The sequence below is a fragment of the Arvicola amphibius genome, chromosome 1 (genome assembly GCF_903992535.2).
Source record: "Arvicola amphibius chromosome 1, mArvAmp1.2, whole genome shotgun sequence".
NCBI classification, from domain to species: Eukaryota; Metazoa; Chordata; class Mammalia; order Rodentia; family Cricetidae; genus Arvicola; species Arvicola amphibius.
The window spans coordinates 145,656,164-145,683,340 of NC_052047.1; the positions used below are offsets into that span (position 1 = coordinate 145,656,164).

Genomic DNA, 27,177 nt, shown 5'->3' on the forward strand with positions numbered 1-27,177 from the left:
ATGGACCACACACCCCTCATCTGTGACTATGGTTCTGGCATCAGCAAGGTGGGCTTTGCAGGAGCCCAGGCCCCTCTGGTTGTCTTTCCCACCATCCTCGGGAAACTGAAACATAACGTGAGTGACACCTGGCTTCATCCTCCAGCCCCTTGTGCTGCTCTGGTTACGGTGACGGTCATAGATCCCAATGCCCTGGTTTCCATACTCACTGCTTTATGTTAGGTGTCTCAAAAAGGTGGCCTTAGGGACAGATTAGAGGACATGAACAAGCAGCTTCTGTTCCTGTTGCAGACTCTTCCACACCCTTCCTAATAAGCAGCTGCCTCAGGGTGAAGCTTTTCTTTGTCTCTAGTATCTCTAGTTCCAACTGGGGCCCCTGCCAGCCTTTTCCTCCCACTTTAGGAACCCCTCCTCTGAGCTTGATTGGCAACACCCCTCCCCACAGGTAGTGGATCCCTCCTTCTCTGTCATTCTGATAGCCACCAGCTGTCCTCTGAAGTTCAGTGTCCCTTTGCAGTGGCAGGTCTTATGTGGGTTGTGCCTGAAGCCATCCCACAGCCCCTGGGGGAGGGGAGGCACATTCACAGTGCAGTTGAGCCTCTCATTTGTGCGTGTGTTCTAAAAACCCCAGTGGATGCCTGGGACTCTGGAGAGTCCTGAACCTTCATGCTCGTTCTTACTCAGACCTATGTAGCGTGTGAGACATATACCTGCATGGTATGGCCACACACCATGGCACGGTGCACCCGTGCAGCTCTATAGCATCTCTGCTGCTCCACTGCAGCAAGGTACCCTTGTATCATGTGTCATGCACCACTATAGCACTGCAGGGTCGTATCACCACATAGCTACATGATAGCAGATGACACCATGCACCCACGTGGCATTGCAAGCATGTCTGCCTTGCAACACTGCCCAGGTTTATGACTGTCCTGTCATACTTGTACCATATCCTCCAACCCACTCGTCCCTCTTCCCTGTTGCACTACTGCCTTGTGCACATTGCTCCAATCTAGCTTAAGCATGAGCTTATCCTGGAGACCGTGGACTCCTCTGATGGTGAGTGTGGCTCGGGGATTCCTCCGTGACCTTGCTGAGCCAGCCATCCGGGTACACTGAAACACCCACCTTCCCTGTTTTCTTCTTTCCTGTGCCCCAGCTCAGATGTGAGCCTAGCTTGATGGCTTGTCAGTCTTTGCCCTTGCTCACCTTGCCCCTTCTCATTCAGCCAGGCAAGTTCCTTGCTAAATCTTCACGGCTCTAATCCTAACTAATGTCTGTTTTCTTGGTGGACTGAGGTAGATGCACCGGCTCCTCTGATAGCACGGGAAGTTCAATCCACCTTGAAAGTAGGCGGTCTTCCTGAACCCCAGGGGGCAGCCGTGCTGTAGGTCCTTTTCTCGCAGGCCTTCCAGACCAAGTGTGCAGAATATTCCCTCACGCCTCTCTCCAACAGTTTTTCTCTGCTGGGCTCAGTTCCCACACCTGCAGTGTGAGTGTCCTCACAGTGGCCCTCAGTAGCCCCGAACCTTGCAGAAAACGGCCCCCTTTGGAAAGCGTGCCTGGGTGAAGAGCCTCCTTGAGGTCTGGACTAGTGATAGGTGCCAGTTTCTAGCTGGCTCATGTCCGCAAATGAAAGCCTGGTACAGAGGGTCCAGCCCCAGCCTGCCACTCACAAGGGCTGTCCTGTCCCCTACCTGTGTTTTTCAGAACCTACTGGTGGGGGTGGAAGAGAAAGACTGGTTCATTGGAGCTGAGGCCCAGAATAATCTAGAAAAGCTGAACCTGCACTACCCCATCACCCGGGGAGCCATCACCGACTGGGACAATGTGGAGAAGGTGAGCTACAGCCTCTAGAGGAGGGGCTGTCACACCCCAGCCACTGCCTTAGCCCTCCACAGTCATGCCTCAGGAGACTTCTGTTCCAATCCTACCTCCTCTGCTTACTGCCCATGCCACCAGGACATGTGGTATGGCCTCTTGGCCCTCAGATTCCTTGTCTATAAGATGATATGATTGTTCCTATGCCATCATGGCTGGTAGGGAATGATGGATAAGAAGTCCTTAGCCTCAGAGAGTAGTAGCACACAGTGAATGGTCTAACAACTATCCCGACACCTGCACTTGAGGGCGTGTTGCTTACGATCTGAGCACTTGAGGCAGCTGTAATGAAATCTCACAACCATCAAGGTCCAAGTGTTGGTACAGGACTGGGGCTGAGGGCTGTGAGGGAGAGCCCGCCCCAGGCTGCTCCGTGGTTTCTGGAAGGCTTACTGACAATGTCCCGGGGCTCCTTCACTGGTAGAGTGTTACCTCAGCCATTGCTCCCATCTCTGCAGGGCATCCTCCTGTGTGTGTTTGGTTCAGAATTCCTCATTTTATTAATGCAGTACCTGAATTAGACCAGGGTCACACCATTCCAGTATAAGCTCCTCTCAGTGTCTCCAGTGACACCCACTGCAGAACATTCCAGAGATGGTGACACTCAGAGGTCTTGGGGCTTCCACACAGGGATTTGGGGGATCCTAATTCAGATAAAGCAATGCACTAACCCAGCATAACCATTCGTTCCAAGCCCAGAGGTTTGAAACAATGATGCCTCGTTCCACCACCACAACTTCTGTGGATCAGGAATCTAGGCACAGCTTGGGTCCTGAAGGAGCAGGTGGCACTGTTTGTGATGGGATGTAGTAAAGAAACCGCCAAAAATGGCTGCTCCATGGTATGGTTATGGGGAAGGACTTTTTTTGTAAATAAATGAAACTGTGCAGAGGCATCTGGAAGAATCCAGAACAGACAGAAAGAGACACTGGACACGGCCAAGGCTGTTGTTGGTTGTTTTTACTCTTTTGCGGGTCCACCACCCAGCTCCCAAATAAATCACACCTGGAGGTTTATTCTTTCTTATAAATGCTTAGCCTTAGCTCGGCTTATTTCTAGTCAGCTTTTCTTAAGTTACCCTGTCTACCTATTGCCTCTGGGTTTTTTACCTTTATTTCTGTATATCTTTTCTTTCTTTTTTATTCTGTGTCTGGCTGGGTGGCTGGCCCCTTCTTTTCTCATTCCTTCATCTTTCTTCCCAGATTTCTCCTTCTGTTTATTCTCTCTGCCTGCCAGTCCACCTGTCCTTTCTCCTGCCTCACTATTAACCGTTCAGCTCGTTATTAGAGCCATCAGGTGTTTTAGACAGGCGCAGTAACACAGCTCCACAGAGTTAAACCAATGCAACACACCTTTGTATTACTAAACAAATGTTCCACAGCATAAACAAATGTAACACATCTTAAAATAATATTCCACAACAGGGCTGTCGCAAGAGAGAGGTGAATAGATAGTGGAGATAGCGAGACAGCAAGAGACAGTAGAGGGAGTGGAAGCAAGGGGAAAAAACCTCACCATTATGTAGAGAACAGGTATCTGGGAGGAGAGAAGCGTTGGGAGGTAAGAAGGGCCAGGATGCTATCCTGGAGGCTTTGAAATGTCCAACAAGGATTTTTGAGTAGGGACTGAGGGAACCTGGAGGCCAGCAGGGGCTTTGGTATGCCGCCATAAGTCCATGTCACTAGAGAGCCATGAGGCAAGGGAAATGACGCAGGAATAGTTTCACAGGTTCCTAAGGCATGCTGGGTTTTAGTCTAACTGCTAGAAATCCTTCTGTAATCCAGCTTGAACTCCTTTCTAGACATGTGGAGGGCCTGAGAACTAACACACACTAGAAAGGGCCATGCCATCAGCAGCAGGACATGTCCAAGAAGGAATCCTTGTGCAACATCTCCTGAGCTGGCTGAAGGTGCATGAAGCCATTGCATGGTGGCTGACTCTACCAGGCCAGGAGGCGCACACAGCACGGTGGACGGTTCTTGATGTTGGTTTCAAACTGTTATACCTGGAGTCTGGACACCCAAAGATCACCAAGAGACAAGATCCAATGCAAAGGCAAAGAGCTTTTTAACTGAACCTGGGTCTCTTGTGCATTTGATGCAGTGGTGGAGTAAGAGAGACCCCGAGTAGCAGTGGGGCAGGGTATATATTGGGGGTAAAGCAAGGGAGGCCTAGGGGTCTATAGACTACATAGAAACAGACTTAGGATTGGTGTACCTTCAAGCTGGGGGCACCGGTCTTTGGTTAATTGGTTAGTTTACAGCTGCCGCAGGGAGGTTGCTATTTCTTGGGCCATTGCTGTGGTTACTATATTCCACCTTTATCAGAAAGTGTGTCCAGAGCCTGCTAGCCTAGCCTCTGATTGACTCTTTACCATATGGGGTATCTTGTGCTTTTTTTTTTCAGTAATTTAGGACAAGGTTGGGGAAGGTCATGAGCACAACACATCCTGCTGAGTCAGGGGCCTACATCCTGTAGGGTTTTTTTGCAGCTTGTCACGGCTGCACAATTGTCAAAGTGAGTGCCCAGATGAGGGTCTGAGTCCTTTGAAATATCCACCTACATGCCAACATCTCTGAGGGACCACCCTCTATCCACCATCTTGGTCCTCACTCATCCTCCCACCCCCACAGTGCCTTATGTCAGTCTCCTGTTCTAGGCTGTTAGTGGCTGGGTATCAAAGAATAAGCCCGCCTGGCTTCTGTGCTTCACAGACACAATTCTGCTTCCTGGGTCCTCCACTCACCTCTGACTATGGAGCTGTCCCTAGCTGTTCTCCCAGAGTGCTGTGCTTCCTTCCCTTGACACGGGAGGCAGGAGCTTCTCACAGGACAACTAGGACTGTCTGTTGTCTGTTATGAACCTATTATGCGTTAAATACTGTAGTAGGTGCCATAATATGTCCCCAAAGGCTTTTTTTTGGGGGGGGGGGTGTTCAAGACAGGATTTTACTGTGAGCCTTGGCTGTCCTGGAACTCACTTTCTTGACTAAGCTGGCCTCGAACTCACAGAGATCTATCTGCCTCTGCCTCCTTAGTGCTGGGATTAAAGGTATGTGCTACCACTGCCTGGCTGTTCCCAAAGTTTTTATACTGGAAACACAAGCTCTATTCTAGGGATGCTTTGGAGACAGGGTTTTCTTAGGGTTACCACTGCAGTCATGAAACACCATGACCAAAAGCAAGTTTATTTCACCCTTAGTTCCATATAACAGTTCATTATCAAAAGCAGTGAGTGTCAGAACTCACACAGGGCAGGAACATGCAGATGATGCTGAGACCTTGGAGGGGTGTTGCTTTCTGGCTTGCTTCCTGTGACTTGTTCAGCCTGCTTTCTTATAGAACCCAGAATCCCCAGTCCAGGCATGGTACCACCCACAATGGACCATGTCCTCCCACACTGATCTCCAACTAAGAAAATGCCCTACAACTGGACCTTTTTTGTTCGTTTTTTGAGACAGGGCTTTTCTGCATAACAGTTCTAGTTGTTTTGGAACCTGCTTTATAGACCAGGCTGGCCTTGAATTCAAAGAGATCCACCCAGCTCTGCCTCCTAAAAGCTGAGATTAAAAGCTTGCATCACCAATGCCCAGCTATAGCTGGATCTTATACAGATGCAGACATTTTCTCAATTGATTATCAATCAATTGAGGTTCTCTCTTCTAATGACTCTAGCTTGTGTCAAGTTGACAAAGAACTAACTTAAAATTTTTAACATTTATTTGTTTTGTTTATGACTATTTTGTTTGCATGTCCGTGTATGAACCACCTGCATGCCTGATGGCTGTGGAGGCCAACAGAGGTTATCAAATTCTCTGGAAATGGAGTTAAAGATGGTTGTGAGCCACCACATAGCTACTGGGAATTGAATCCAGGTTCTCTCCAAGAGCAAACGTGCTCTTACCCACTGAGTTATCCAGCACAAGACAGGGTCTTACAGAGGCCATTAAAGCTGGAACGTGTGGAGGAACTCATCTACCATTCCAGATCCAGGGTGGCAGAAGCAGGAGAACTGGAAGTTCAAGACCAGCCTAGGCTACTAGGTCCTATAGACAGAAGTTTCTGTCCTGCCCCATACTGCAGCCATACAGTCCCAAATAAACACACAGAGGCTTATATTAATTATAAACTATTTGGTCTATTGCTCAGACTTATTATTGACTAGTTCTTACAACTTAAATTAACCCATAATTCATATATATATATATATATGTTTAGCCATGTGGCTTGGTACCTTTTCTCCATAAGGCATTCTCATCTTGCTTCCTCTGCGTCTGACTTGCAACTGTCTCTGACTTTCCTCTTCCCAGGATTCTCCTAGTCTAGTTGCCCTGCTTATACTTCCTACCTGGCTACTGGCCAATCAGCATTTTATTAAAACAATACTAGTAACAAGTCTTTGCAGCATACAAGAGCATTATCCCACAGCAAGGCCCTGTCTCAAAACAAAAACAAAATGGTAATCAAATTAAAAAATGAGGCCTCTACAGTGAATCCTAATTCATATGACTGTGGCCTAAGAAGAGATCAGAACACAGATCTATAGAGCATAACCATGTGAGAAGATGGAGAATATGACATCAGCAAGCCAAAGAGACAAGCCTCCAGAGCCGCCAGTGGCGACACAGCCATCTCAGATCTGCAGCCTAGGTGGGAATGCCCAGCCCTTCTCGAAGTTCACCAAAACAAACAAAAGTTCACCCTGGGGAACCAATGAGTTTACTGGCCTGACTTATACAACATAGGGGAGGGGGTATTAAAAGGAGCATAGGGGACCCAAAATAGCCACACTGAATGTCTTCAGTCAAGGATGATGACTTCCCCACTGTATTAGTCAGGGTTCTCTAGAGTAACAAAAATTAGAGAATTAATCTCTCTATATATAGAAAGGGGATTTGTTAGAATGACTTAAAGGCTGTGGTCCAGATAATCTAACATGGTTTTCCATGAACAGACTGGTCCAAGAATCCAGGAGTTGTTTAGTCCCTGAGGTTGGATATCTCAGTTGGTCTTCAGTAGATGCTGGAATCCTGAAGTAGGCTCTAATGCCAGTGCAGGGATGGATTGCCCATGAGAGCATGATCAAGCAGGGAAGAGCAAAAGCTTCTGCCACAGGACATTTGATCAGACTGTGAAGAGGTATCACTGTCTTACTTCACCTGCCTAGGCACCTTCTGATTGATTTAATAAAGAGCTCAATGGCTGTTAGCTAGACAGGAAGACAATAGGTGGGTCATTCAGGCAGAGATAGAGACTTTGGGTTAGAATCTGGAATGGAGAATTTGTCAGCAGGACACAGAGGAAGCCGGTCATACAGTAATGAGGAGAGGTAACTAGTCACATGGTAGGATGTAGGTGAATATAAACAGGTTAATTTAAGTTATAAGATCTAATTTGGAACAAGTTCAAGCTAAGGCCAAAATTTTATTTTTAATTAAAAAGTCTCCATGTCATTATTTGGGAGCTCGTAGTCCAAAGAAAGTCTGACTATAAGCTGCTTTCTTCCATGTCCTTTATGTAGGCTGCCAGCAGAAGGTGTGACCCAGATTAGAGCTATGTCTTCCCACCTCAAAAGATCTGGAACAGAAATAGATCTTCCTACTTCAATTGTAACTAAGCAAAAATCCCTCACAGTTGTGCCCAGCCATTTTGGGGTTTTAGCTAATTTCAGATATAGTCAAGTTGACAACCAAGAATAACCATTACACCCATGGCTGAGTGGATGGAGCCCCTAATCCATCCTAGCCGACATACTCTACCCTCTCCAGAAACCCCAAGATCACAGGCAATTAGGGCAGAATGTTGTGTAAATGGGTGGAAGGAGTGGCTGGATACCTGGGTGAGAATCTAATGACCTTTCCCATCCTCTCCTAGGAGGGAACATCAACAGTGCACAGGCTGGTTCTGATGGACTTTTTTTTTTTTCTGAGATGGGGTTTCTCTGTTGTAAAGGAGAGGGCCCTCTTGTTTGTCCTGGCTGCCCGGCTAGCTTACACCCCAAATAACCACACAGAAATTGTATTAATTTTTTTTTTTTGGTTTTTCGAGACAGGGTTTCTCTGTGGCTTTGGAGCCTGTCCTGGAACTAGCTCTTGTAGTCCAGGCTGGTCTTGAACTCACAGAGATCCGCCTGCCTCTGCCTCCCGAGTGCTGGGATTAAAGGCGTGCGCCACCACCGCCCGGCTAGAAATTGTATTAATTAAAACACTGCTTGGCCCTTTTGCTCTAGCCTCTTATTGGCTAACTCTCACATCTTGTTTTAACCCATTTCTATTAATCTGTATATTGCCACGTGGCAGTGGCTTACTGGGAAAGATTCTAACCAGCGTCCGTCTCAGGCCGAGGATCCATGACTTCTCCTCTGACTCTGCTTTCTTCCTCCCAGAATTCAGTTCTGTCTTTTCCGCCTACCTAAGTTCTGCCCTATCAGGCCAAAGCAGTTTTTTTATTCATTAACCAATGAAAGCAACACACAACATACAGAAGGAACTCACACCACTCTGTAACTTTGGAGCCTGTCCTGGAGCTAGCTCTTGTAGACCAGACTGGCCTCAAACTCACAGAGATCCACCTGCCTCTGCCTCCCAAGTGACAGGTTTAAAGGCATGCGCTACAGCTGCCCAGCTCAGACTTTATTTTTATTGTTTTTATTGAACTATATTTTTTCCCACTCCCCTCTTTTCCTCCCCTCTGACCTTCTACCACCTCCAGTGATCCCCCACACTCCCAATTTACTCAGGAGATCTTGTCTTTTTCTCCTTTCTATGTAGATCCATGCGTCTTTCTTAGGGTCCTCTTCGTTGTCTAGGTTCTCTGGGGTTGTGATCTGTAGGCTGGTTTTTTTTTTTTTTTTTTTTTTTTTTTTTTTTTTTTGCTTTATGTCTAAAAGCCTCTTATGAGTGAGTACATATTATATTTGTCTTTCTGGGTCTAAGTTACCTCACTCAATATGGTTATTTCTAAAGCTATCAATTTGCTTGCAAATTTCAAGATGTCATTATTTTTTTACTGCTGTGTAGTACACCATTATGTAAATGTACCACATTTTCTTTATCTGTTCTTCAGTTGAAGGTCATCTAGGTTGTTTCTAAGTTCTGGCTATTATGAACAATGCTACTATGAACATAGTTGAGCATATGTCCTTGTGGTATGATTGAACATCCTTTGGGTATATATCCAAAGTGGTATTGCTGGGTCTTGAGGTAGTTGTTTCCTAATTTTATGAGAAATCACCATACTGATTTCCAAAGCAGCTGTACAAGTTTGCACTCCCACCAGCTGTGGAGGAGTGTTCCCCTTACCCCACATCCTCTCCAGTATAAGCTGTCATCACTGTTTTTGATCTTGGCCATTCTGACAAGTGTAAGATAGAATCTCAGAGTTGTTTTGATTTGCATTTCTCTGATGACTAAGGAAGTTGAACATTTCCTTAAGTGTCTTTTAGTCATTTGAAATTCTCCTGACAGACTTTTACAAGCAGGCACAGCCAGTCTAATGAAGCTGGTAGCAGTTTGACTCAGAGGGCAGAACCTTACAACAGGAACGAATGGCCAGCCTCTCTGGCAATGCTGTCATCTGAGGCCCATACTCCCTGAGGTGGTGGGCAGTCTCTTCCATTTTAAAGATGACCCTGGAGGCTAACTAAGGTCACCTTCATGGTCCTGGGCAGGCACATGCTGCAGGGTAAAAGGGGCATCCAAAGAAACCCACTCTGGCTCTGAACCCAGAGCCAGTTAAAGAAACACACCTAGGATCTGAAACCTAAGCCAATTCTGCCCCTGACCAACTGAAACACAAAACCAGTCAGTCCCTGAGCAGGAAACCAACCAATCCCTGAGAACCCTGACTCTGAACCCAGAGCTAGTGAAAGAAACAGACCTCAGCCAGGGAAAGGAACACGTTATCCCTGAACCCAGGACCAAAGAAACACACCCTAACTCTGAAACCAGTGCCAAAGAAACACACTTTTCCTCTAGAATCAAAGCCAGTGAAAGAAATATGCCCTGGCCTTAGAATTAGAGCCAACAGGCTAAAGGGGATCAGTGAAAAAACACAGTTTGACCCTGAAATCAGAGCCATTTCTGCTCCTAACCAACTAAACTGACCAATCCCTGAGCAGGGAAAACTGACCAATCTCTGCACAGACAAACTTTTCCCTGGGAAAACTCCATCCCTAAGAAGCCCCATATAAGCCCCTCTGCCTGGTCAGCTGGCGGCTGTCCTTCAGCACTCTGGCAGGGGCAGTTGCTCTCTCGGACTCCTCCTTCCTGAATAAATCTCTTTCTCAAAAGAGTGTTGAGGGAAGATCTTCATTCACCAATGCAGAATAGAAGAACATTGCTTGAATGGCCCTTAGCCAACTGAGCAGAAAAACCTTGCTGATATGTTCCCTTAGGGGGGGCTGAGCAGGGCTGGGCAGAAAAAGTAAAAACTTTTCACTGTAGCCAGGGGAAACTGCTACACTTCTGCAGGGGCTTGCCTTTAGCAGAGTGTAGCAGAAGAAGTAACAGCTTGGGCAGCAGAAGAAGAAGCGGATAGCTCTGCTAGGACGTTCCCTTAGGGGAACAGAGCAGAATTCTCTCTAAAAAGAGAAGCAGGAGTGCTATATCCTGCTGGGAGACCATCCCCCCACTGCATACCAACTTCAGGTAGCCTGGCTTCCCGGCAAGTCAGGACACCTTTCCCTCCAAGGCTAAGCTGTCCTATTGGGACTCCAGCCTCCAGAGCTGTCCTATTGCAGCTCTAGGTAGCCTGGCTTCCCAATAAGTTAGGTTATCTTTGCCACGCCAGAGATGTTAACACTCACACTCCCTTACAAGTTACATATTATGTAGCAAACTTCCATCATTGCTGGGCTTGCTCTGTGACAGCCAAGTCACCTGTGTTTCCACTTCATCCCTGAGTTTTGTCACTCACTCATCAGACCCAAGAGACCCTTAGACAGTGCTGGGCCTGCCAGCCCCTGCCAACCCCATCCTATAACTTTAGGCCTGGTGTGTCATTGGAGGCTGGATCACACTGCTTCTTGTTTTGATGGTGCTGTCTGCAATTCAACCATCCTTTGGAATTATGGGGTCTGGTCCAGGGGCATTTTAGACACCCAGATCCTTGGATTTCTGTGTGCAGTGGCAGTACTTGCAGGGTACCAGCCCTTCCTTTCATATGCTCCATGTCATCTCCAGATGGGCTACAAAACCTCAGTGTCACCACAGAAATTGCCGGGCACTGAATTGCTTAAAGAGCAAGTGACAAAGGGCTGGAGGGATGGCTCAGCTGTTAAAGGCTCGGCTCACAGCCAAAACTATAACAACAGTGGCAAGGAGGTAAGTCTGCAGAAAAAGCTTTTTTTTTTGAGATAGGGTCTCATATAGCCCAGGATGGCCTCTAACTTATTATATAGTTGAAGATGGCCTTGAACTTTTGACTCTCCTGCCTCCACCTATTCAGTGCTGGGATTTCAGGTGTGTACCACCACACCTGGTTTAAGTAGTGCTGGGGATGGAACCCAGGGCCTTATGAATGCTAGGGAAACATTCTCCCAGCTGAGGTACAGTCCATGCTCCCAGTTTTTCCCCAAACATTTTTGATTCTTAGTTGACTAAATCTCTAGATTTGAAATCTACAGATCTGGATCTCGGCTGCACTGATCTGTCGGAAGGATGGAGGAATATAATAGATAATAGAGATGATAGGTGGCAGCTAGGTAATAAACGATAGGCAGAGGTAGATGGATGTTAGGCCAGTGGTTCTCAACCTGTGGGTCATGACCCCTTTGGAGTCGCATATCAGATATCCTGCCTATCATATATTTACATTAGGATTCATAATAGTAACAGAATTACAGTTATAATGTATCAACAAAGTAATTTTATGGTTGCGTGGTCACCGCAATATGAGGTATTATATTAAAGGGTTGCAGCATTAGGAAAGTTGGGAACCACTGTGTTCGATAGAGAAATGATTGGTAGGTAGACAGATGACAGATGACAGATAAGGTAGATTGATAGACCGATGATGGACGCATGTAGTCAGAGGCTGCTCATGACCCCCAGATCCATATCTACTAATCTGTGTATTGCCATGTGGTTGTGGTCTACTGGTAAGGTTCCATCCACTGTCTGGCGTCTGTTTCTGACTACATGACTTCTCTCTGACTCCGCCTACTCTCTCTCTCTCTCTCTCTCTCTCTCTCTCTCTCTATCTCTATCTCTCTTCCAGCCTGGCTATATTGTGCTAAGTCATTGCCCGAAAGCAGCTTCTTTATTAACCAGTGGCAATAAAACATATTCATAGCATAACAGAGGGGAATCCCACATCAGACACAGACACAGGCAGATACAGAATAGACAGAGAAGGTACACACAGATAATAGACAATGAACAGGTAGTGAGATGAACAGATAGGTGTAGATGATATCTATAGAGAGACTAGTTGGTAAACAGAAGACAGAAAGATGATTTAGATGCTAATAAATTTATCTGATACATAGATCAATATATGAATGATAGATAACAGCCAGCGTGTTTCTGGACAGACAGCAAACAACTCGCCTACTGTCCTCTCTCTGCAGATTTGGCATCACTCCTTCTACCAGGTGCTCCACGTCGCCCCCGAGCAGCACCCTTTAATGATAACAGAACCACCGCTAAACAGCACAGACGTTAAATGTAGAATGACTCAGGTAATGGGGTCTGGGGCCAGGTGAGGCAGGAAGGGAGGCTGCTGTTCTGTCCTGACTTAAAAGTTCCCTGCCTCTGGCCTCGTTCTGGTCCTTCCTGCTGTGATGGAGTTGGTGGTGGACTGATGGAGTTTAAGGGTGGATCCCTGTCTGTGAGTGCTCCAGCCAAGCACGGACCGCAGAGTCCTCCTCAGGCTGCAGTGGGGCTATGTACAGTCGCGGCAGGAAATTGTCCCCCTCCCCAGCTGCCAGAGTTCTCCTCCTAAGGCTCAGTTTCTGTAGAGGACACAGGAAACCTAATTAAACAGACGGCCAAGCATCTGGCTAGCATCCCTGGAGCTCAGTGGGATCTCCTGCAGTGAGTAGGCCCCCATATGCAGGCCCAAGGCCAAGGCATGATGTGCATATCTCAGAGGCCACCTAGACCTGGAAGTAGCAGTTCACCCATGTGTGAGCGCACATCAAACAAGCCCCACACTGGTCACTGACCCCCACCCAAGTGTGGACAGTCAGATCATGGAAATGGCCACAGCTGACTCCCCTGAGGACTGAGTGTAGTTGGCTTCCCCCCAAAAGCATCCAGAGGTCATGAGGGTTTCAGCAAGCTAGAGTGGGACAAGAGAAGGATGAGACTGGCCCAACCCAACTGCCTATCCACTCCTCAGCTATAGCAGACCTTGGAGTGAGAGTGTGTGCGCACCAAGAGGCCGATGAGAACTGCCAAGGCAGGGCTGAGTCTCTACTTAGTCTCTACTGCCTGGAGCTGTGGGTGTGCTCCCTTCAGAGCCCAACAGACAAAGACACACAGAGATGAACATTCAAGTCTAGTCTGATGAGAAATACAGATGATTGGCTGTCATGGCTGGGGCTATTCCCTCCTGTGTTCTCCTCCACCTTGGAGAAACCACCTGCCCTACTCAGCCCCTGACTCAATAGCACTTGTCTAGACAGATACTTGCAGGTGTATTCACAGCGAAGTGGCTCCTTTAACCAGTTTCAAGCAGCCCTTTCTGGGACCACACCTTCTGGCATGAAGGTGATCAGCGGTGACCTTCTGTACAGTTATTGCAAGGTGTCTGGAGTGTACAGATGCTGGTACAAGGCAAGGGCTTGGTCAGACTAGACATTTGACTGGCAGTCAGGCACAAGCAGGAAGAGCATGTCCAAGAGCCGCTCATTAGGGAGCCAGACTGCAGTGCCCAGTGACAGGAAGATATACCACAAAGCAGGCTTACACTCTGAACTCAGACCTCATCTTAACACTAACCATTTTACAATGCTGGCACCTGTCCAATGGCCAGGTGGGACCCCTCGTGGGTCTCACCATTATGTCCTGATCCAACCAGTCTCCTCACTTATACATTATAAAAAGTGTCTAAAACTGCCAACTTGACACAGCCCAGAGCCACCTGAAATACAGTCTCAGTTAATTGTCATTATCAGATTAGCCTTTGTGCATGTGTGTGGGAGATTGTCTTGATTGTTAACTGATGCAGGAGAGCCCAGCCCACTACGGGCAGCATCGTTCCTGCAGGTGGTCCTGAGCTGTATATGAAAGCTAGCTTGAGTGTAAGCCTTGAGTGAGCCAGCAAGCATTGTTCCTCCATGGTTCCTGCCCTGTGTTCCTGCCCTGATGCGTCATTGACTTCCCTCAGTGATGATCCATGACCAGCAAGTATTCACCAAATAAGCCCCTTCCTCCCCTAAGTTGCTTTAGGCCAGAGTGTTTTATCAGAACGGCAGAATGAAACTAGAACAGCCACTTCACAGCAGAGTTAGCTGGAGATAGGTGTTGGCCACCCCGGGGTTAGCCTTCCTGGATTCACAGCTTGCTGCAAGAGGCACTCACGAGCACCCGGGCAGTGTGTGCCACCTGGCCAGCCAGCATGCCAATCTTCCTCCCCAGATCCTATTTGAAACCTTCAACGTCCCCGCCCTGTACATGGCTAATCAAGGGGTCCTCTCCATGTACGCTGCTGGCAGAACCTCTGGTGAGTGACCCTGTGGGATCCCCATCCTTCCCAGACACACTGTCTAGTTCTTGAGGCTGGGGATACTCACCACAGCATGCAGCCTCTCCCTGACAAATAAAAGGATGGGGGGGGGGCTGGCAAGATGGGTCAGTAGGTGAAGATGCCAAGTCTAATGACACAAGTTCAATCCCCAGGACCCACATGTTGGAAGGAGAGAACCAACTTCTGAGGATTGTCCTCTGACCCCCATATAAGTGCATGCATGTGAGGAAACACACACACGTGTGTGTGCACGTGCACACACAGTGCTCATAAAAAAAGCAAAAGACATTCTTCATGGCTCACAATGACCCTCTCTTCTTAATAAGAGCACCAGAGACTCAGAGTAGTGAGCAGCGAGGCAGTTCATTTTCTGAGCTTGTACAGTTGGGTATCAGCCTGGAGCGAATGCAAAATGGCAGGTATGATTTGGTGCAAAACTGGTCTTTGTTTTTATTTCTTCAGAATTACTTTTTAAGTGTGTGTGTGTGTGTGTGTGTACGTGTATGTGTACCGTACCCCCAGAAACTGGAAGCATAGCCCTTGGAGCTGGAGTTAGAGGCAGTAGTGGATCACCTGATGGATCCTAGCTCTAGTCCCCAAACAGTGGTTCTATGGTCCCTGATTGCAAAAACACCCCTGCTCTGTGTTTCCCAAAAGCTGGTTCTCCAGGGAATTAAATTTTCCTCTTGTCCATCCTAGTCCTCTCCTCCAAATCCCTGTCCTCCTGGGACTCCAGATCCCCTCCCCCTTCCAGATACTCAGTTCAGTCACCTGGCAGACTATTACTTTTCAACTTAAGAAAAAGAAAGAGCAGTTGCCAGCTGCTAGCTGGGGAGAACAGGGACCGGATGCATCCTTACCCGTGGTCCTCTGGTGAGCTCTGAACACACCGTATTCTGAAAATGGACCGTCATGAATTATTTCTTACACACACCTAGCTTTTGTTCTCACCATTCCCTTCTTTCTCCTCGTGCCCCAGAACACCTCCAGAATACTGACTTATTTTTTCTTAACCCATTTGCTAAGATGTTACTAAATAAAATTAACAGCATTAAGGAACTCTGACACACGTGTGTGCTCGCAAACCACGGCAACCACACCCAAGGATCCCATTGTGCCATTCTGCCCCTTCCACCTGTTGAGACAACGCCTGCATTTTCTGGGTTTTGTGAATGGCATTGTGCAGCCAGCATGTGGCCCAGTTGTGGTTTCTCTCCATTCGCTATGTGGAGTTTCTTTCATGCTCTCGCTGGCCTCAGTAGTTCACTTCCTCTTCTTGCCGAGCCACAATAGTGTGGTGCCACATCGGGACTGTGCCAAGCTTTTGTCTACTTATCTGTGGAGCGAAGTTTGGGGTGTTTCCGGTTTGGGGGTTCTGATGAAGCTCCTCTGAACATTTGCACGGCTTTGAGTGGATCTTCCTGCAGCGTGTGGAGCAGTAGTGGCTCTCATGTTCTCCCCTGGCTCTGCTGAGTTGCCCTTCTCACGGCAGTGACAAAGCTCTTGACAGAGCAGCTAAAGTAAGGAAGGGATGGTTTGTCTCACAGTTTGAGGACACAGTCTGCCATGGCAGGGAAGGCGTGGCGTCAGGAGCATGAGGCAGCTGGCCATATTGCAGCCACTGTCAAGGAACAGACAGAGAAAACGCCAGTGCTCTTTGTATTCCTCCCCAGGCCCCAGCCCATGGTGCCACCAGCATTCAAGGTGGGTCCTCCCTCTTCAGTTAATACAACCTGGAATCTCCACAACAGATGTGCCCAGAGGCTTGTGTTCTTGGTGATTCCAGATCCTATCAAGTTGGCGATACTAACCATCCTTCCTGCCCACTCTTGGAATGACCAGTCTTCTTATTGTGCACATTCTCATAGAAGTGCTGTGGTGTCCCCTCCTGATTTTAATATATGCTCCCCTCAGAGCCAAGGACCCTGAGCATACTCTCCCATGTTTGTCGACTATCTGTGTCTGCTTCAGTGACAGAGTGGCTCTAAGCATACCCTCTTGTGTTCCCACTTCAGTGGCAGTGGCCCTGAGCTTCCCTCCTGTGTTTGTGGACTATCCACGTCTACTTCAGTGGCGGAGTGACTCTCAGGTGCTTTTCTAGATTCTCATGAGTTCATCTGTGTATTTCGGCTGCTCTCTTTCCAGTCCTGCTAGTGGGTCTTTTATCAGATGTGTGTTGCGGAGAGGTGCTCTCCCACTTAGGTTTCACTTCCCTTCCCTTTTCAAGAGAGTCCCATTTATCAGTGTTTTCATGTTTGGTGTCACACCCAAAATCATTTCCTGGACCCAAAGGCTTTCTGCTAGACATTAATAGATTTTAGTTTAACGTTCTGTTCTATGGTCCATTTTGAATGGATTTTTAATGTATCGTGTAAGATAGGAATGAAACACATTGTGTTATTACTCCTGTGGGGTTTGTTAAAAAGATTCCTCTTAGCTGTGGACAATGGATGAGCAGTGAGGCAGGGAGGGTCATTCTCCTTTGGGGTGTCAACACACACACCATACACATGCACACCACACACACGCACACCACACACATACACACACCACACACACACACACACCACACACACACCACACACACACACCACACACACACACCACACACACACGCACACCACACACACACACACACCACACACACACCACACACACACCACACACACACACCACACACACACACCACACACACACCACACACACACCACACACACACCACACACACACACCACACACACACCACACACACACCACACATACCACACACACACCACACACACACCACACACACCACACACATACACACACCACACACACACACCACACACACACCACACACACACACACACGCACAAAGAGAGAGAGAGAGGCAAAAACATCAACATATAACATATAACATAAAAAGAGATTTTTTTTTTAAAGAGAAAGGAAGGAGAAGGGGCCTATTTGGGACCAGGATGGTGACACAAGGAAGTAGATGATGGACCACGTGACCAAACTAGCAAGTATGAAGCTGTTCCAGTGAAACTTGTCGTTTTGTGCCATTATTAAACCCTAAGAAAATAGTAATAAAAATCTCATTTTATAAACTAAAAAAGAGACAAGATTCCTTTTCCTTCCTTGAAACACTTGTGTGTTTGAAGATGACTTTCCTATGTACACCCCAGCTGACTTTTTAGTTCATGGCCCTATTCCACCCATCTTTTTTAAAAATTTTCCTTATTTTAGGTCAATACCACATGGTCTTGATGACTGTGGCTCATACTGAGTCTTGAAATGAGGTGGTTTGTATGAATGGCTTAAGTTTGCGATGTGGTCTCTGCTAGGTCTTCTGCATTCCTGCAAGGATTTTAGAATCAGGTTGTCAGTTCTGAAAACAAGCGAAACCTAAAACCAACCAAACAAAAACCCACAGCACCACATGTCCTTGGGTTTTGTTTGGGGCTGTGTTGAAAGCATGGATGGATTTTGAAAGAGTCGGAGTCTTAGAGGCATTTAGAAACCAAGGGCCTGTGTGAGAGGTCTCTGGTCCCTCTTGGCACTGCGAAAGGACTCACTGTGTCCAGGCTGTGCCCGCCCTTCATCGCACTGGTTCTGATGCTGTTGAAAGTAGATTTATTTGCTGTGGTTTGAGGGTGAAATGTCGCCTCAGGCTTGAGTTATTGTGGGGCTGTTGCTCGTGGGTTTTGGGCAGTGACTGATCCCAAGGAGCTCTGCTTTTGATGGGGTCACAATTCCTCAGTGGTTGGGAGGCAATGGGAACTGAGAACAGGGTCTGGTTGGTGAGAGTAGGCGTGGCAGCAGGCCCTTACAGTGTCTGCCTGTCCCCCATCTTTATTTTCTCTGTTTCCTGTCTGCCATTCTTGAGTACATCTGCCTCTGGCCCATGCTCCTGCCACGATGCTCAGTCTCTCAACACTGGGGCCAATTGCATAGATCATGAGCCAAAAATCCTTCCTCTTTTTAAATGGCTTCTCTCCAGTCATTGTCAATGAAAAGACTAACACAGTGAATGTGTGTGCATGCATGTTTCTGTGTGCTCTGTGTGCATACATGCAAGTGTGTGTCTGTGTTCTTGTCCATGTGCATGTGGAGGATAGAGGTTGATATCAAAAGCCTTCATTAGAACTGTCTGTTTTATTATTTTTTTTTTTGAAGACAGCGTCTTGGCTCACTGAACCTAGACTAGAGCCACCCATTGGCAAGGCTGGCTGGCCATTGCACTCCAGGGACCAACTTGTCTCAACCCCCCCAACCCCAGTTACCAGAGCTAGGGTTATAGCCATGTGCCACCGTCCCCAACCTTTATGTGGATGCTGGGGATTTGAACTCAGGTCCTCATGTATGTGCTGCAGGCACTGACCAACTAGGTCATCTCTTCATTTGTGATTTCTCATTGCTATTGCACAGATAACAGTTGATTTTTATACACTGATATTGTACCTTGATACTCTATTAAGCTCATTTTTTTTATAGATTTTGTAGAGGCTTGGTAGCAAGTACCTCAACCTGTCTAAGCCATCTGGCCAGCCCCTAGCAAATATGTTTTTGACAAAAAACATTTATTTTATTATTTCCAAGGCAGATGGGTTTTTTTGTTTGCTTTTCAATTTGTTTCATTCTTTTCTACTGCCTGCCTAGGCCTCATGTTCTGAGGGGAGGTGGTGAGGACACAAATTGTCTTTCCCCCAGTTAGAGTGAGATCATTAGCCTTAGTGTTAAACTGCATCAACCGTGGCGTTTATATTTTCTTCACTACTTTAAGTAAGTTCTCTTGTATCTTATTCACTGAGAATTTCTTCTTTTAATAAGGACTCGATACTGGATTTTGTCAAAATGCAATTTGTGCATAGTGATGTTAGAGCTGATAACTTACTGTGACCTAGAATTGCCAGGGAAGAGAGTCCCAGAGAGGGATTGTCTGCATTGGCTTTGCCCGTGGCCACCTCTGTGGGGGTTATCTTAACTAAGTTCATTGATGTGGGAAGACCCAGCCCACTGCAGGTGGAACCATTCCCTAAGCAGGGTGTCCTGAGCAGTATGAGAGGGGAAATGGACTGAGCACAAGCAAGCAAGGAAGTCAGCATGCAAGCATTGGCTTCCCTGTTTTTGACCGTGGATATGCTGCCTTAACTTCCTCATATGGTGGCTTATTACCTAGAATTATGAGTTGAATTATGAACCCCTTTTCTCCTAAGCTGTTTCTGTCAGGGTGTTTTTATCAAAGCAACAGAAATGAAGCTGGAACAGGTACCTATTGGTGCAATCATATGGATTAAGATTGATTCTGAGCTGTGGAACAAAGGCCATTTAATTCTTTTAAAACCCATGTGGTTTGCAAAAATTTCACTTTGGAGTCTTGTGTCTGTGGTCATGAGCAACAATGACCTACTATGTTCTCCTCCCCATCTCCCAGGGCTGGTGTGTGGGTGCATGATGGTCGATGTCTTGGGAAGAGATTCTGTCATTTTCAGCTGCTGTAGGCGAGAGAGGACCAACTCTGTTCCCTGTCACAGCTGGAAGGGAAAGTCCCCTGGACACAACTCTGCTTAATTGAAATGTCCCGTTGTTGGTCCCCAGGCTCAACAAGGAAAAGGAGAGAACCAAGAATTCCTAGAGCCCAGTCTGCCCCAAAAGCCACTGTGTCACGTGCAGTAGGCCTTACTATGGCACACCCTCTCTGAACTAGCACACTTGGAGACCTTGCTAACTAAAGCACACACCTCTGGCATGGTATTCAGGCTTTCCCAATACAGGGCACCTCCCAGAGAGTCCTAGTGCCCGCCCAGGCCCAGACAACACTTCCTTTTTTTGGCAGCTATTGGTAAAACTACATGCTTCATTTAACAAGTAACCCTACAGGCTTACATTCAAACCTGCTGATCAGCCTTATTCTAGTTCATATCCTTTAGGAAGATGCCGGCTCCTTGGCCCCTTCCCTTCTGTTATTTCTCCTTCTAACCATCCCTTCCTACAGAACTAACAATTGACAAGGGGTGCTGTGTACCCCACCTGATGACAGAATGTTCTCTTGAGTAGGAACAACTATTGAAACTGGAGAAGGGATGACATACTTCGTGCCTGTCATCAATGGCTATCCTTTGCAACTGTCAACTACCAAGCTGGACATAGCTGGTCAAGACCTGACCATGTATCTCCTGAAGTTGCTCTCAGACAGTGGGAACTTGTTAGTGAGCACAGGTAGGAAACAACTCCTCTCAGGTGCATAAGCCAGTGCTATGTTTATAAGGTTCTTCATTGTGAGTGTGTGTGTGTGTGTGTGTGTGTGTGCATGCACACACACACGCAGAAGCTGAGGGACAGCCTCATGGTGCAGCCTTATGAATGCCATCCACCTCTTTTGAAACATGGTCTCGTGTGAGGGTGCAATATTGTATTGCAGATGAGAGTTGACCAGTACCCCGTAAGCAGCAAGGGCCTTGGGTCTTTGATTAAGGGGCTTAGATAGGTCAATGCTTGATCCCCTTTGTGCCCTCTTCCTGGGCTAGAACTTTAGCTTATACAGTGTGCATGACACCCGTTTCCAATTGGTCTTTCTGATCTTAGACAAGGAGTAGAAGGATGAACCCTGGCGCCCTAAAGAATAGCATGAGTTAGAAGGGTGGCTAAGCTGGTCAGGCTGGAATCCTTCCATGTTTCTGCTTCCCACTCTTAGCAAGATACTTGTGTACACCATCCATCCATCCTCCCAGCATACTCCCACGTGGATTATATTCATCCTTGCAGATGAAGGAAGTGGAAGTTTACAAAGGACAACAAAAGAAAAAAAAAGAAAAGAAAAAAGTAATAATTAATTAGCTAGTCAAGTAAATGACAGAGGTAGGATGTGATCCAGAATTGTCTCAGTTGTCTCACCCAAACCCAGATCAGGCAAAGGAGGGAAACATTGGGATGCAGCAGAGTCCCAGAAGCCAGGGACAGAGATGGGAGCAGCAGATAGCACCATTTGCTGGAGGGGAGGAACAGGCTCTGGAAGGAGGGTGGAGGAGACATGGGCAAGGAGGCTGGGTTAGGCCAGGAGTGGCAGCACACATGTGGAATCATAGTGCTGTAAGGTAGAGACAGGAGGATTAGGAGTTTAAGGACATTTTCGGCTATAAGTATGTTAGAGGACAGCCTAGGCTACATGAGACTCTGTTTCAGAAGAAGAGGAAGAAGGAGGAGGTGGAGAAGAGGAGTGGACAATTGGAATAAAAGGAAGAGGGAGAAAGGGGGAGGGGAAGAAGAGCAAGAGGAAGAGGAGGGAGGAGAAGAAGGAATAAGGAGGAATGAAATCAGGAGGGGAGGAAGAGTTGGAGCAGGAGTTAGAGGAGGAGAACATGGAGGAGCTGGAGGGAGAGAGGGAGGAGCTGGAAGACTTGGAGAAGATGGAGGAGGGTTGGAAGAGGAAGGGGAGCTAGAGGAAGGAAGATGGGGGAGATTGGGGAGTTGAAGGAGGAGATGGAGGAAGAATTGGAGGAGGAGATGGTGGAGGGTGATTCCGGTGGAAGCAGCGGCAGGCAGTCTGAAGGCAGACGACCAGGTGAGGTCTCTGGGTACGCAGTGCAGGGAAATCCCTTTTAGTCAAAGCTCAAGGACAATGGCAGATAACACGTAAAAGCCTAATCAAAAGGCATATCTGGGCTTCAAACCTGTTGTCAGAAGCCTAGGAAGGAAAGGAGAATCCACTGCCAGGTTTTCCAGGCAAGGGGCTTCACCGGTCATCGCCAGCCCTCCAGATGCCCAGCAGGCGTGGGGGTGGTGGTGTCCAGAATGCCCAGGTAATAACTGTGAATTGGATTTTCTAGGCCCCACAAACACCATACATTTCGGTAGGGCTGCATCTTTGGCGATGCTGAAGAGACCCAGCTCTGTGCCTCCTGTGAAGGGAAGGTGACTTTATCATGCTCTGCCCTTTTAAAGCCTGGCCCACAGTCTGGCCAAGACCCCGCTCACAGGGTTGCATGGACAAAGTGGCTATCTAAGAGTGGGTCCACCTTCCCATGCCCACTCTCATGAGTAGTGCTCTCTATGTCCCTGGGTTTTGGTCCTCCTTACCCTGCAGCCGACCGCGAGTGCATCCGAGACCTGAAAGAGAAACACTGCTATGTGGCACTGGACTATGACTTGGAAATATCAAAAAAAGCAGTGCCCTCCCAACAGAAGACAATCCAGTTGCCCGACGGCAGGGAAGTCAACCTGGAGCAGGAGGCAATGATGTGCTCAGAGGCGCTCTTCAATACCAGCCTCATTGGTGAGTTCAGAATCGGGGGCAGCGGGCCAGTGGACACTCACACAGAATGCCGAGGGAAGAAAGGTGAGGGGAGGGTGGTGGCAGGACACTCTGCTTCAGGAGCAAGGTTTCCTGCTTGAAAGTTTCCCTGGTCCTGGCTGCCACTCACTCAGATGCCCTCTATGCTTCTGTCACTGTGCTGACCCTTCAACTACACCCAGAGGTCCTAGCCCAATCACAGATGAGACTGAGAGCAACAACAGAGAACCACTCTCTTCAGCAGAGTGCTACTTATAACTTTGGAACGGAACAGTGAAGGCGGTGGAGGCAGAGGCAGAAGCAACCAAAGTTTGTGAGAGCTTTAATCATCTAAATGCCAGAGGGATTATTATTATTATTATTATTATTATCATTAGACACAGGGTTTCACTGTGTAGCCCTCGCTGTTCTGAGACTCACACTGTAGACCAGGATGGCCTGGAATTCACAGAGATCCACCTGCCTCTGCCTCCCGAGTGCTGGGATTAAAAGTGTGTCCCACCACCACCTGGCTCCAGAGGGTTTTTAATAAGTGTTGGGTTGACTACTGTGTTAGTTGGTTTTCTTGCTGCTATGAAAAATATTCCTGGCAAAAGCAGCTTAAGAAAAGAATTTATACGCATCCAGTTCAAAGTTACCATCTAACAGGAGCGTGAGGCAGCTGGTCGCACTACATCTACAGGCAGGATGTAGAAAGAGGAACATTGATGTGGGATTCCTCTCTGTATGCCATTACCATTGGTTAATAAAGAAGCTTCTTTGGCCTTTGGCAGGGCAGAATAAAGCCAGATGGGAAATCTGAACAGAGATATAGAGAGAATGTAGATGGAATCAAAGAGACACCATGTAGCTGCCAAAGGAGAAAGACACTGGAAACTTACCTGTAGGCCACAGCGTGTGGTGACACGTGGATTAATAGAAATGGATTAATTTAAGATGTTAGAGCTAGCTTGGAATATGCCTAAGCCATTGGCCAAACAGTGTTGTAATTATAGGTTTTTGTGTGATTATTCAGGTCAGGGTGTCTGGAAACAAGCGTGCAGTCTCCACTTAGAGAACGCTGGTGCTCAGCTCTCTTCCTTCTTTATATCACACAGGACCCCAGCCTATGGGATGGTGCCACCCACATTCAGAGTGGGTCTTCCCACCTCAGTTAAACAAATCTAGATACTCACTCAGGCACACCCAGATGCCTGTCTCCATGGAGGTTCTAGGTCCTTCAGTATTAACTCTCAGAATCACCTTATCTCTCGTGGTGCACACCTGTCACCTAGCACTGGGATGCAGAAGCAGGAGGATGACCATGAGTTCATAGTCAGCATGGGCTATACAGTGAGTCACTGTTTCAACAAACAAAAAAAATGATGAACTATGAAATATCCATGGAAAGGGAAAATGAGAGTTCAGGGATGACATGGAAAGTCAACACTTCCTAAGATAAAAGGCTTAAGGTCATCTGCCCCTTCCCCACAGGACATACGCCATGGCTGGCAGGGCTTAGCTCTGTCTTCCCCACCATACAGTTCACACAAGCAGCCTTTCTCTGCTTTCGCTTTTTGAGACAGATGTTTGCTCTGTAGTCCAGGCTAGTCTGAAACTCATTATGTAGCCCAGGCTTGTCTGAAACTTGTGGCAACCCTCCTGCCTCGGTTTCTCAAGGTGTGGGATTGTAGGCATGGTAGAGCACACAGTCTGAAAGGCATAGTACATGCCAGTGTGGGGAAGTCATTAAAGTACTCCACAGAGGCCAGGCTCTGCAGTCCCAGGGCGGAATGCAGCCTCAGGCTCCTGACGGCAGCAGAGCCCTCTTCCAGGCACACCAAAGACACTCCATTGTGATAGTTCTCCACACCCATCATTCAAGGCTGCTGTTGGTTGCTTGCTTATGCAACAAATGACAAGTGAAAGCAGTTACTTGGTGACACTTTCCAAGGCTGACTGAGTTGGGACACTGCCCTACAGACACCCACAAAACAGGTGATGCCAACCTCATCTGAGGCATGGGATGTCAACTCTTGTCAATGATGATGCTGGCAGGCCAGGCTTGTGACCTTCTTGAAGTCCTCAAGGTGCTCAGTGGCACTTGGAGCCATCCAGAACCTGGGAGGTATCCCTCCCCACAATACTAAAAATGGGAACCTTTGATCCCAAAGCCCTCTTGTGCAATGTTCCCCAGGGAGAAGCAACCCAGGCATCCACATGCAGGCCCAGCAGAGCATCACGTCCTGCGACCACTCCCACTGGAGGACTCTTTTTGGTCATATCATTCTGTCTGGTGGCACTGGTGCCTTCTCAGGTCTAAGACTCCGGCTGCAGAGAGAGATATCAAAGCTGGTCTCTCCAGACCTCTGTGTGAAGGTACTGGCCCGAACCTCACCAGCAGCCTCAGGGATTAACCCACGCGCAGTTCTAGAGTCCCCAGGTTCTGTTCTCTCCATTTGAGGATGCACCAATAGCAAAACCTAGCATTTGCATCCTTGTTGTGGGGGGGGGGCACTGGCAACAAGCTGAGCTAGTACAGCAGGAGGGACAGATGGGGAGGGGCTGCAGTCTGTAGGGTGGAGAGTGACAGGATTGGGGTGCTGAACACAGGTCATCTCTCAGAAGGTGGCATCAGAGTGGATACTCCAGAGGGGATGGTGGGGCACAGGAAGCCAGGAAGAGCATGTAGGTTCCTTTTGTGTTTTATATGAATTCATGTGTGTATGCATGAGGACACAGAGGCCTTGTCCACTCTATACATGAGTTCTGAAGATCTGAACTCAGATTCTCATGCCTGAGTCCATCCCCCCAGTCTTTCTTCTGGAACAGATCTCACTATGCAGTCCCGGCTGGCCTGGAACTTGCTGTGTAGACCAGCCTGTTCTAGATCCTCCTGCCTCTGCCACCTGAGTGCCGGGATCACAAGGTGTGCCACCAAACCTTCAGCACCCTCCCAATTAAAAAGTTGTCTTTTCCACTGGGGAGAGATGACTGCCACAAAGTTCTTCCAGGTGTGGACATTGTGGGTCCCAATCAGAGCAGTTACTTTTTTCAATGAATATCTTTTTAAAAGGTTTGTTTTTATTTTATGTGTGGGAGTGTCTGCCTTCATGTATGTATGTGCACTGTATTTATGAGGCCAGAAAAGGGTGTCGGATCCCTGGAACTGGAGTTAGAGATGGTTGTAAGTTGCCATGTGGGTGCTGGGAACCTAATAGGGTCCTTTGGAAAAGCGGCAGGTGCTTTTAACCACTCAGCCCTTGTTCTAGCCTCCAAGGGAATATTTTCTAAACAAAAAGTTTAAATTGCACTTGTTGTCCTCTTGTGTCTGTGTGTGCATATATCACAGAGTGCTGTTGAGGTCAGAGGACACCGGTGGAAGTCATTTTTTTCTCCTAGTATATGGGTCCCAGGATTTGAACCAAGGTACAGACTTGGTGAGGTGAGTCTTTATACACTGAACCACCCACCAGCCCCAAGAATAGTTTTTTATCCTTATTTATTATGTGTGTGTGCGCATGTGTGCATATATGTGTGCACACATGCTACAGCACATTTGTGGAGGTCAGAGGACCCTTGACGGAGTCCATTTTCTACCATGCAGGTCCTAGGGACTGAACTAAAATCATCAGTATTAGGGCAGGTGTGTTTACTGAATAGCGTTCTGATCAGTCCAGAGTGGTGTTTTGATGTGAATTTCCTTCTCCTTCCTCTAGGTGGCCTCCTCTCCATATGCCAAGTACGGTGCCTGGGTAGGTGCCTCCATCTTGTGCTCTCTCCCTTTGTTCAAGGAAATGTGGGTCACAAGTCATGAGTATAGGGAAATTGGCTCTTCCGTCATGTGTAGAAGAAACCTTTGACCAGTGGCTTTCAGGTTGCATCATCTGAACCAACATCACCATGCCCAGGCTGAGCCTTACTGAGCAGACCACAGTTAGAACAAGCTTACAGCAATGCCCCCTTTCTCCTGAAGACAATAAAAGCATGCAACAGGGCTGACTTTGCCTGGTGTCTGGGTGGCTCCCACCACAGTGAGAGACCCAAGCCCCAGAAAAACCTCTGATCAGCAGCCCCCACACAGTCCCTGAATGGCTGGGCTCCAAGCTTTGACCCAGGGAAAGAAACAACCTGAAAACAGGACCAGAGCCAGGGGAAGAAACATTTTGTCCCCAAACCTAGAGCCAGAGGAAAGCCCCCGGACCCTGAAACTAGGACCAAAAGAACATACGAAGTCCCTAGATTCGGGACATTCCAAAGATATTTGCCTTGGCCCCAAAGTTAGAGTTAAAAAGATGGAAAGAACCAGAAAAAGAAACACAGTTTGGTCCCAGAAACAGAGCCATTCCT

General features: G+C 47.6%; 1 protein-coding gene across 1 annotated transcript; it reads left to right on the plus strand.

Annotated features, from left to right (window-relative positions):
- LOC119801336 (actin-85C-like) lies at window positions 1–26,690 on the plus strand. The gene is made up of 8 exons (XM_038311917.1): window positions 1–117; window positions 1,711–1,839; window positions 12,451–12,561; window positions 14,465–14,549; window positions 20,616–20,777; window positions 22,642–22,830; window positions 25,025–25,206; window positions 26,547–26,690. The coding sequence occupies exons 1-8, from the start codon at window positions 1–3 to the stop codon at window positions 26,688–26,690; spliced, it is 1,119 nt and encodes a 372-aa protein (XP_038167845.1).
- Window positions 26,691–27,177: the final 487 nt, after the last annotated feature.

Bases quoted from the DNA above. Each gene is read 5' to 3' on its own strand.
- LOC119801336 (XM_038311917.1), top strand. From the start codon at position 1: ATGGACCACACACCCCTCATCTGTGACTATGGTTCTGGCATCAGCAAG. The intron at 118-1,710 runs GTGAGTGACACC...TGTGTTTTTCAG, and splicing joins TCGGGAAACTGAAACATAAC to AACCTACTGGTGGGGGTGGA. The intron at 1,840-12,450 runs GTGAGCTACAGC...CTCTCTCTGCAG, and splicing joins ACTGGGACAATGTGGAGAAG to ATTTGGCATCACTCCTTCTA.